At 41.9% G+C, this 11,941-nt stretch overlaps 1 protein-coding gene across 1 annotated transcript; it reads right to left on the bottom strand.

Annotated features, from left to right (window-relative positions):
• Positions 1-5,610: 5,610 nt before the first annotated feature.
• EXOSC3 (exosome component 3) lies at positions 5,611-8,582 on the bottom strand. Its single transcript, XM_030240939.2, has 4 exons — positions 8,301-8,582; positions 8,044-8,193; positions 7,324-7,475; positions 5,611-5,907 (listed from the first exon to the last, which is right to left on the bottom strand). The coding sequence occupies exons 1-4, from the start codon at positions 8,565-8,567 to the stop codon at positions 5,706-5,708; spliced, it is 771 nt and encodes a 256-aa protein (XP_030096799.1). The 5' UTR covers positions 8,568-8,582; the 3' UTR covers positions 5,611-5,705.
• Between the last annotated feature and the right edge of the window lie 3,359 nt (positions 8,583-11,941).

An 11,941-nucleotide genomic window follows, 5' to 3' on the forward strand; every position in this document is an offset into this window, starting at 1 on the left:
TGCCCATTACACTTCTAACAGCCTGGCAGCTGGCCTGTCACAATTCTAAGGTAGCCAATATTGCTAGGAGGAAATAAAAACCCACCTATCAAAAAATGAAAATATCTATCTATTCTTTGCTCTGGGCAGGAGTCCATGACAAGGCACCAGGCGAGAGTAACAGGCAGTTCATCTCAGAAGTGACTGTGATTTCATTTGTCCCTCTTGTAAAAATGTTGCAAAAAATGCAGCAAAATCTGAGCCCATACATCTGGATTCCATCCAGGAATAGTCCCCTACTTTACAAAGCAGCAAAATCTTTAGAATGCATGCACACATCTAATAGACACAGAATCCAAAGAAATACAGTGTCATGAAAATCTACCAGAATCTAACCTTCCTTACCTACACCTCCAGGAATGCTTGCTTTCCTTGCAAAGCTACTGTTTTGTGTCAAGTGGACTTGCAGCAAAAATTACTCTGACTTTATCAGAATATCTTTGCCTTCATTGCTTCAGAAAAATTTTGGCAGGAAAATGAGAATTTGACTTTGGTTTTCTGGTTTTTCCTCTTGATAAAATCATATTAAGGTCGATATATTATAGTTAAGTTTTTCCATGCACCTATTCACATGTTACTCATATATTTTTCCTCTTAAAAAGAGACCAATAAACTCTCAAACACATATACACACAAACTTCACAAAGCAAGGGACACCAATATTTAATCTTCAAGTTACCAGGTTTTGAACAGTATTCTTTAAAAACACATTCAGCCTTTAACTTTCTGCTTTCATAATTCAGTTTTATAACAGTGAATGAGGAGAATCAGTCTTCAAACTGCTTGCATATCAGTTAATTAAATTTCCCTGGCATGCCTGTAAGTCAGAATGCAGTGTATCAGTAGTTGTGCTAAAACATGATCTAGTATTATGAAACTTTCAATTCATGTACAGAATGACAAAGCTGTGCGTTATTTCAATTTTTTCTTTTTCTTGTTGGATCATGCTTCTATAGATCAGCCTTAGACCAAGGGCATTGTTAGACAAATGGCTTATATTAAAGGAACTTCTTTTCTATGAGGAAACAGGAGATCTCTAAAGCAACAAGGAAAGACAGTGGGTGGGATCTAGGCCCTAGATCTGTAAAAGGACATCTAGACTTTCAATATCAAGCCAGTAAGATTAGCTGTAGATATAAAAAAAAAAAAAAAATAAAACAGCTTGAACTTTTCACCTATGTGCTATTAAAGGCAAAGCCACAGAGATTCAGACTGATGTAGATCTGCACTAGGCCAGGCAGAAGCTGTCTCTCGTTTGAAGGCTGTCCAGGGACATGTACCTGTGTAGGGGTGTTCTTAACCACATCCTGATGCTCAGGAAATAAACACACCAGTCAGCCTAGACACAGAATCTCAGCTTTCTCTTCAGGGTGCAGTAGTCACAGAAGAAACCAAAGGAAATACAGGTCTTCTGAAATTAGTTCATTCACATAAGCAGTTCACAGTGGGACACCAAGAAGAGATGGGTGCAATACCCTCCATCTGGACATGAACAGGAAGAATTAGTAAGTCTTTTCAGCAGGTACACAGACTCTTACAACAAATCTCTTTTGCAATAGCCTAATAAACACTGAATCACAGAAAAGCCTACCATTTACAAGACAAAAGATAACCAAGGCATTTGGAAAGTGCAGATGAGGTCATTAGTCCTCCCACTGTCCTTCAATCTTTAAATATCCTTGTGTCAGGTAAGTATAATTACTAAGTATAAGCAAAATAGAATCTGTGGTCTGTAACTTGTGCATCTCCTGTTTACTGCAGTGCTCCAAATAAAGTTACTCTGATTTTTTAGTATTCTCATAGCAGATAGGACACTGAAGACCAGTAAAACAAAGTTATATTTAATGACTATTCAAGCCACTAGAATAGTGATCAAGCCTCAGGCTCTAAAAGCAAAACCAGGCTCTTGAACATCTCAAATTACCCACAAAGATAGCACTAAAAAGGCAGAAACTGCACTTCTGCAAAATCAGGACATCAGAGGAAAACAAGTCATTTTGCAGTGATCCTAGTTGATCACTTGCAACTACTGTGTAGCTTTTATTAAAATCCAGGCACTCAACAAGTTTCTAGGCTATTTCTCTTACAATTTATTGTGATAAAACTGGCATGTTTAATTTCTTGCTATGGACTTCAAGAGTAGCTAAGCATCTTACAATCTATAGAAGTCATGAGTAAGGACAAGACTGCTTGTGTTATCAATACAACTGAAGCACCCTACATTGTCTTTGAGAAAACTTCTTGTACTCAGTCAAATAATGTACCTCACCAAGGTGGTTGTATGTAGCTAGAAAGTCTGATGTAAATACTTTCCACATAAGCATTGGAGGTGATCAGTTTTTAAGGTTTAAAAACAACCTGTTGGCTTAGCTGTTACTCAGAGGTATTTGTCCAAAATCGAAGGCAGAAAACTGGGCTTCCTCTAAACAAATTAGACCTTCTCCAGTAGAAGATAAGCTGTTCTTAATATTTAAAATCTGGGAGAAAAATTCCACGACCTCTTTTGCTAAAGAACATCCATGTGATAAAACCAAAATAACCCTGGTATTAGAAGTGCTCATGCCAATGTGGGTCATTTTGACAGAACTTGGCTCGAAATCAAATACACAGGCCAGCAAGCCTCAGTTCCAACTCCTGGTGGCAAGATTGTAATGAGTAGTTAGGCACAGTAAACTTCTAATCTAGCAGAGCTACAGCCACACTCTAACCACAGCCTTAGAGTTGAGCTCTTAATCCTCTTAGGACACTGAGCTACTTGTCTGTGTAACTTTCTTCTGCTAGAGCAAAACACAAATCTGTTACTATCAAACTGAATTTCAACAGTGTATTCTGCATTTTGTGATAGTATTTGTTCTTCATACATCAATCTAGGAAGGGCCAAAAACTATGTATTTCATATTTTCAATGCATTGTTTCTGTTTAATTCTTGGTGAAATTTCTTTCTGAGAGGTTATGCTCATCTCTCACGGGCATATGAACAATTTTCATGTTGACATCTACCATTGTTACATAACTTTATCACAACAGCTTGAAAGAAAAGCAATATAATAAAGCATCCAATGCACAATCAAAGGGTATTTGAAATTAACGACTCTAAATAATGACTTAACCGGATGTGGGTGAACATCATGGAGAAATGCAACAGAAAAGACGTTCTACTTACCTAGCAAGGTAAGCCCACAGCATCCCTTCTGCAAGTCCTATTTACAAAAACATATGGGTTTGTGTGCCTTTAATGGGAATGTGGAAGACTTCCAGCAGAATACATAATGAAATCATGATCAGCCTTTTTTCCTAGAACTCAATTATACTCCATAACCCTTCCTCATGACTGGTTTAGTCACCAAGATATTTTGCAAAAGTTTGCAAAGATATTGTTTAGACTTTGCGTGAATGGCTGCTTTGTTAGATAAAGCCTGTCAAATTGTAATTGGTTTGAGGAAGGTTGATAAGGTTTTTTTTTGCCCAAGTTAAAAAAAACAACACATGAATATAGTCTTCTGTTAGTAATGTGTTTAAGTGTACTTTCTTTCAACATTTCTCCCCACACCCACTTTGTTCACATCCACTGTAATTTTTTCCTACTGTATAAACTGTCAAATAAATTTAAGTGTAGCACATAATTAAAATGATTGTGTAGGGGCAAAACTCAGGAACTTTTTAGTTAGTTTTGCTAAATTAAGAACAAGCATAATTTTAATGCGTTTTGTATCCTATTCTTGATTTAACTAAATTTTTATTTGGGTGATAAGTGGGTGACAGTGGGACAGCACGATATGTATATGAAATAGTATGCAGATTATGTTGAGAACTTTCAAGATTGCCATTTGTTATTCTGCCTTACCAAGCCAGCATTTTAACAGGGATTATTCATTTGTATCTTGCAGGTCAGGCTTGGAACACAGGCTTTTGGAAGGGAAAGGAGTAAAGAACAGTGGTAAGGCTAATTCCATTTCAAGCCACAGATACCCAGGAAATGATCCATGTCATTGCCCATTCCTGTGGTTTTACTACTATGATCCAAGAACAATTCACAAAAAAAGTTAGCACCCTGAGATAATTTCGCAAATGCTTTTCTGCTTATGCCAGCTGTTGTTCTAATAACAGACAACCTGAAGAGGCTCTGCTTAGCTGAAATTGAAAAAGCTCTAGAGAAGTTATTGAAAACCTGATTAATTTAGTTTCTCATGTGTAGTAAGAGATAGACGACAGACCCAAAAGGTTTATGGGATATGAATAAAAGTCACTTCACCTGGGAGATGACAGGTGAAAAAAGATGACTAAGGACCTACCAAGCCAGATGAGCAATGCCCTAGATGCTGAATAGGGAGACCAGTGAAATTCACAAAGAATTCTGAATTGTAGCCATTTGACTCACATGGAAACCATTAGAGTTGTGTTCTTGTTGAACCAGGGGAAGCCCTAGGTAAGCACATTACAGCTGATTCAGAGGAGTTGGCTCTGAACTGAAGCAACTTCTAAACGACAGAGATGCCAAGGACAACCCCATCATCAAATGCCATAGGTTGAGCTTTGGATGAAATAAACAGGAATAAACAGGAAAAATTATGTTTCCACTTTAATTAAGATGGTATTCAAGCTCACCCTAATTAGTTCATTTTTAGTAATTTCCTTTAACTATTGCTATTAAACTGTTCAGATTATTAAGAACCACAGAACATCACAGCTCTAAATGCCTGCTTAACAGCTGCAAGCAGTTCATTAGGTACCTACAATCAAGCTTTTCTCCCAAAGGAAGAAGGCATCGTCACCTTCCATTAATCCATGGAAGGGTTCTCTTCCTCTCTCAAAACAGTAGCAAATTACTCACATACTAAAATCCACTGAGAGCGTACCCCTCCCAGGACAGCATCTCCTCTATATGCATTGAGAGACGGTTACACAAATAAGCCAAACATAGTTTTCAGAAATGCTGATTTTGTTAAATATTAGCAATGCTCTGTGGCATCTTTATGCTATTACTAAAGAAAACAGTGTCTTGAACCAAGAAACACATGGCTATTATTGTGACATCCTAATCACTATGTCCTTAATACTACTAGGCAGGTCATCACTTAGGGAAAGTGACAATGTCCCTGAGAACATATTTTTGGTCTTATCTGATCATTTGCCTTAACTACCCTGTGATTGCTTTATGCTACACCCTGCAATTATTTTCTGGTATTCTCTACCTGCATTTCTATTCCCAAATTTCATAATATATTAAATAATTACTTCATGTCCCTTTATAAATAGAGCACCCAACCAAAATTAATGACCCATAGAATACCTTTTGCTATCCCAAGTAAACATGGATGGTTTGAAATTTTAGTAACTATAAAACAAATATATGCAGCTCACAAATTTTTTAAAGAAGACCAAGGTAGCTATACTTCAAAATTCGGAGCTAATGAAAGCTTCTAAGAGACCATCTTCCCATTAGTCAGAAAATTCATCAACATAAACAGGGCTTCATAACCACAAAGGTGAATCAAAACAAACTCCTTAAACAACACTAAATCAAGCTGAGTGGTTAAAGAAGGGAAATTAAGAATAACCAAAGTCTAGTACTTCATTTAAGAAAAGGCTTTTAATATAAATCTGAATACAAAAATAACAAAAACACACTACAGTCATCACAAACAAATCCTCAAGGTTTTCTCTTATCAGTTCCCTGACAGTTTGGCAAGCGCTTGTTTTCTCTGTTCTGCAGTCATATACTCACAGGCTTCCAAAATATTTACTATAATTAAAGTCTGTTGAACTGTTTTTGCCTTTACCCATATTCTTCCATTCATTCCCAGCACCATCTCAAATGGGTATAATTGTGACAACTCTTGAATTATTTCACATTTGGGAGCCAAGAGCCTGTGGACAAGAGCAAAAAAAAAGTCAGAGGAAGGAGTGCTCACACTTAAAGACACACAGTATTATTGACCAGTAACTCCAGCAGTACTGCTATTATGGGACCTATTTCAGAAACACTGAAAAATTACGAAGTTGCATATACATCCAAAATAGCAATACAGTATCAGATTTTCAAGTCTCCTATCATATAAAATACATGCACCTAAAAAAATAAAGCCATTGTAAAGTTAGTTTTTTTCTCATTAGATTCAGAAGCAACCCCTGACTAGTTTAAAGTGAATGGATACTTTTACAACCATTCTATGAGTTAATAAATTCTAAAAGTACACTTTTTGACCAAATGACATTTTTGAAATGCTATTTGTTTGACATCCCAGAGGTGTCTTTCAAAACAGGACTTCCCTTCTACTTCAGGAAACAGTATTAAAAGCAATAAAGAGACTACTTCATTTTTATTAGATGACAGCATACTAAATACATTAACATGTCTAGGATTAAATCAAGATTGAACAAGTATTCACAAAAACTAAAATTATATCAGGATTTAGCAGTTTACTTGGAATATGCTGTTACTGTTTTACTTGCATACAGACAAAATCTGGAAAACAGAATGGCTGCAAGAATTTTTTCTATCAGTTCACACTGACTTCTGATAGGACCTATAAATCAGACCATGCCAGGTATGAAAAAGCTGCTCTGCACTGCCAGATTGCTTATCCAAAGAATGACAAAACAAACAAAAAACTCCACCCAAAAAGCAACAATGAAGTTTGACTATTGTTTATCCATGTAATCTGGTAATCTTTGACAGTCACAAAAAAATCCTGTATTTACATCAGCATAAGTAACTCCAAAGTTCACAATACATTTAAAAGCTTATGAAACAGTTCCTGGACTAACATGTCAGTTTTAAACTAAAATCCTACATTTTTTTAATCTGTATCTCTATTTCAATGTTATTTACTTTTCTTTGGAAGTCAGAAAATAATGTGTACTGATGAGCAAAGATCCCTTTAATCAGCTGTCAGCCAAACATACACCTCTACAACCCCATGAAGCAGAAAAATGATAATAAGCATTGCCAAGTTTTAAACTCCAAGGTAATATATACATAGCTGAAACACTACCCTGAATATTTGATTTCCCCAAGCCACTACTTTTATTTTCCATACTGCCTTGGCAACCCCATTGCTTTTTTTAAACAGGTGATGCAACACCATACAAAAGAGCTTCTAAGTCTCTTAAGAGGAAAAATAAACTTTCCTTCTAGATCAATCCATACACTATTCAGTAAATCTGGTTTCAATGCACTACAAGAATCACAGTCTGATTTACCAAACTGCCCACACTGCTCAGAAGAAACAGCTGTGGGAATCTTACACGTGAGAGTGACTATTTACATTTTTTAGTACTTACTTTCTTATTAGACCTAAGGAAACTTTAAAGAGGAAGCCATCTTGTCCAATTATTCCCATGCCACTTGATTTTCCACTGCTGTCTATACAGACCATCTCTGGTTCCATGTCTTTATTTGCTACAACGAACTGACCATAAATAAGATCTCCCACCTAAACAAAACAGCATCAAAGAACAAAGGTATAATCTCTTATCATCATTTAGTAGGACAACAATAAAAAATATCACACCGGCCTATTTAGTTTTTCTTTACAGCTCCTTTTACATGGCGTTTCATCTGAGTGCAGAAACTGTGGCATGCATTGCTACACAACCGTTCATAATAGTGCTGCTAGAAAAACGCAAACAACTAACGTTTTCTACCAGCATCTCATGTTTTAAAACCTTAACATCAGAGTGCCCTTTCAGACATGCCTTACTCATGAACTGCATCTGCTCCTTGAAGCACTAGAGCAAACGAAAACACCCAGAAAGAGTGAAACACCCAAAAAGCCAGCTGAGAGAGAGCAAACCACGCTAGTTACAGTCCTCTCAAGAAACCCTAGAAAGGCCGCGGCCTAATGGTGCAAAATCGAGGAGGACCAAGGCGAAAACCATTACAACCAGACCTGCTCACCTCCTCTAACGTGGGCTTATGAAAACACTTGCCCTAAGAAAAGCCACTGAAACGCAACAGAAGCGTCACCAAAGGACGCAGCTAAAGCGCTACCGCCAGCTAACCTGCACGTTCGGCCTGTTCCTCTTCGTGGCGCCTTCGAAGGCCAGGTAGGACAGGGACGCCGGCTCGCTGCCGCCCACGTCCAGCCTGAACACGTCCCCCGCTTTGGCCGTCACGATCCCTATGACGTGGTCGCCCTTCACCGGCACGTACTGCAGCGGGAGAGGCGGACACAGGGTCAGGAAAGCGCGGGCGAGACGGGGGCTAGCACACAAACAAACACAAACACACGGACACCCGGGCCCCGCCGCGCCCCTACCCGCTTCTGCTGCGAGTCCACCCAGTAGGCGCCGCCGCCCCCGGGCCGGTGCCGCAGCAGCCCGCACTTGGTCACCAGCAGCCCGGCCCCGCTGCGCCGCAGCCCCGGCCCGCACAGCAGCCGGCCCTGCGGCGCGGTGCCCGCGCTCAGCTGCAGCCGCTCGCCCTCCGCGTCCTCGTCGTAGTGCGCGGGGAGCAGCAGCAGGTCCCCGGGCAGCACCACCTGCCCCACGAGGGCCTCGGCCGCCGTGCCGCGCTCCGCCGCCATAGCCGCGCCGGCGCACGGCCCCTCAGGCTGGGGCGGGCGGCTGCGCTCTGCGGCCTGCGCGCGGCGTTCGCGGGGCGCCAGCGACACCCGCCGGCCGGACCGGCCCGGGCAGCCACAGCCGGGCCCGCGCCCGCCCGATCCCCGAGCTGCTGCAGCGGCTCCTCGCCCCTCACGGCACCTCCGCCAGCTGCCTCTCCGTCAGGGAGGCAGCTCACCTTCCATTTCTGCCGGGGACCGGCCAAGATAATGTGAGTGCACTTAGGCGTCTCAATTAGCAAACGTACGGAGGTAATTGTTCCAGCTGCAGTTGTTTGCAAGGTTTTTTAATAACCATACAGCTGGTCAAATGTGAGGTGAACATCAGCCGATGAGTTTTGCAGGAAGCAGAAAAGATCGCATCAGTTGTGAAGGGAAACTGCTCACAGAGAGATAGCATTAAAACAGTTGGAAAGGAGCAGAATGGTCCATCCTCCCTGCTTAAGTAGGGTTGTCCTAGAGCGCATTGCACAGAACTGCATCCAGACAGTTTTCAGTATCTCTGAAATCTGTTTTCAGTATCTCTGAAATCTCAGGGCAATCTGTTCCACTGTGGAGTCACATGCACAAAGTAAAGAAGTTCTGCCTCCTGTTTAAATGGAACTTTCTATGCATCAGTTTCTGCCCATCCCGTGGTGTCCTAGTGGTTGGCACCATGGAGCAGAGCTTGGCACCTCCCCTTTAGATATTTATACACATTAATGAGGTCCTCTATCAAGCATCTCTTCTCAAGGCTGAACAGGCTCAACTCTCTCAGCCTTTCCTTGTAAGAGAGATGCCCGAGTCCCTTAATCATCTTCATAGCCCTCTGCTGGACCCGCTCCAGGATCTCCATGTCTCTGTCCCTGGGGAGCCCAGACCTGGACAGAGCACTCCAGGCAGAGCCTCAGCAGTGCTGAGGGGCAGGATCACTTCCCTCGACCTGCTGTCAATGCTCTTCCTAACGCACCCCGGGATACCACTGTCCTTCTTGGCCACAAGCACACTGCTGCAAGATCTTGTTGTCCATCAGGCCCCCAGGTCCTTCTCCACAGAGCTGCTCTCCAGCAGATCACCCCCAGCTTCTCTCAGTGGTGGGGTTATTCCTCCCCAGGTGCAGGACCCTGCATTTGCCGTTACTGAACTTCAGGCTCTTCTCTGCCCATCCCTCCAGCCCGTCGAGGTCTCTCTCTCTCTCTCGGGCCACAAAACGCTCTGAGGTCTCGGCCACTCCTCCCGGCTTTCTGCCATCGGGTGACCTCTCCGAGGAGGCCCTTTCCTCCGCCAGCTCCGGCGGGCGGCGCTGGAGCCGCTGTTGCGGAGCAACCCCGCGCGTTCGGGGCCGGGCCGGGCGGCAGGAGCGGGGCGGGCCGGAGCTGCTGTCCCGGGACTCTGAGACCTGCTGCCGGGAAGGAGCCGGAGCGGGGCTGCTCTCCGAGGGAAGGCGAGCGGCTACAGCGCATCCCGCGGCACCAGAAGCAGGGCAGCGAAACCACGGGACTGCTGGGGTCTGTCCGTCTCTCTCTCGGAGCGTGAGGCGAGTCGGGGTGACGGACCAAACCCTCCCGGGCTTCCCAACACCCGGCGAAGGGATGAGGAGTGGGCCCGCCCCACCTGGAGCATAGGGGAAAGGAGAGGGCCCAGCCGGTGCTTATATGGAGCCCGGACAAGAGGGCGTGTGCAGGACACCTGGAGCCGCTGTGGGCACGGAGGATGGCCCTTGATATGTTGCTGTGCCAAGTGCCCGGGCTCTCTGTCCCGATATGGATTCAGCCCCCCTTGACAGCAAAGGAAGGCGCTTGTTTACTTAAACTGAGCTGGTAAAGCGTGTGCACAGAGATCTGTGCCTTTCCTAACTGTGGAGGGAATGCTTCAGGCCCTTGCCTTGCATACATGTCTTAAAAGATGGCTTTGACAGTTCAAGCTAAAATTAATTGTCCTCAGGACTACTTACTTGTTCTCTGAATATCTGTATAGAAGTTTTCTACGTCCTGTTGTGGTTTTCAGGGTTCGGCTTTCTTTTTTATCATGCGGACCTAGAATTTGCAGCATATTTCTAAATAGTTTATGAATTACATATGTCCAGACTGTAAGGTGGAGTTAAGCATTTTTTTTTCCTGCAGTGATTGTTATAACTGACCTGTCACTGGAGCTTTTAAGAACTAAACCACTGCCAAATAACTTCCTTGTATAAATTACAAGCTTAGTAAAAAGTAATGTCATAATCAGTGTTGGGCACATGAAGTGAGAGTTCTTAAAGCCCCTAACTTAATTCTGACATTGGTATCTAATATCTGCCTGTTTATTGTCAGTAGATTTGGATGGAGTCTCAGTATCTGAAGCAATGCCTGGGAAATTGCTTGAAGAAAGGACTGGCAGAGGTTGTAGAACATCGGCCAGCAGATCCAATAGAGTATCTTGCACACTGGATTTACAAATACAGAAGAAACTTAGATGAAGAGCAAAAGGTGGATCCAACTTAGGCAAAAAAAAAAAAAAAAAAGATTGCTACAATATAGTTTGTGCTGTTTAATATATCTTTCATTTTAATGTTTAATTGATTCTGTGTTACCTCTGAAATAGAGAATACAGGAGAGAGCTGAGCTGGAACAAGAACGGGTGGCAGCCCGAGCAGAACTTGAAAGGTTAAAAATCGAGGAAGAGCAGCGGAAACTTGAAGAACAACGTCAGGTTATTAATACTTAAAAATAGATCATTCCAAGCAGCATGTGGTGCTGTGGCATCTTGGAGTTCTTTGTATATTTCTAACAGCTGTATAATGATTTTGATAAAGGTGATATAAAGCAGGTATTTTAGACTCACTTTTCTGAGCAACTGAAATTATTAGTCAGCACATGGGAAGGAAAAGCTACATAATATGCAGCTTTATAATAATAATAATAATATGATGTTATTAAAAAGTGATGGCTGCTAAGTTAAAAGGCAGCCAATTTAGGAGTTATGTGAGAAGTGACTGAAAATACTGTTTGGGCTTATAATATGAGAAATAAATACAATATCTGTGTTTCTAGCCATTCTTTGTAAAGGAGTCATGTGAACCCGGTGTTGCCATGGTGATGCTGATGTGACCTGACTGGATTTTTTTGTATGGATAACTTCCATGATGTTAAAATTAAATGCTTAATTTTAAATTTATGCTGATCACATTAAGCCCAGCTCTAGTGTAAGATGCATTCGTTTTATTTCATTTGCAGTTTTAACATTTGGAGTTTAGTAATTTGCAAACCAAAAGTAATGTGCATAAGGGTTTCATGAGTGATGTAAAACAGTAAATTAAAATCAGGATATTGTGTCTAGAGATAATTCACTGAGAACTAAATCATTTCACCTAAGATATG

This window comes from Serinus canaria, chromosome 6 (genome assembly GCF_022539315.1).
Source record: "Serinus canaria isolate serCan28SL12 chromosome 6, serCan2020, whole genome shotgun sequence".
NCBI lineage: Eukaryota > Metazoa > Chordata > Aves > Passeriformes > Fringillidae > Serinus > Serinus canaria.

Excerpts from the sequence above, each read along its gene's own strand:
- EXOSC3 (XM_030240939.2), bottom strand. The coding sequence starts at position 8,567 with ATGGCGGCGGAGCGCGGCACGGCGGCCGAGGCCCTCGTGGGGCAGGTG. Across the intron at positions 7,476-8,043 it reads GGAACAGGCCGAACGTGCAG|GTGGGAGATCTTATTTATGG; the intron begins GTTAGCTGGCGG and ends TGTTTTGTTTAG. Across the intron at positions 5,908-7,323 it reads TCCTTAGGTCTAATAAGAAA|GCTCTTGGCTCCCAAATGTG; the intron begins GTAAGTACTAAA and ends TCTTGTCCACAG.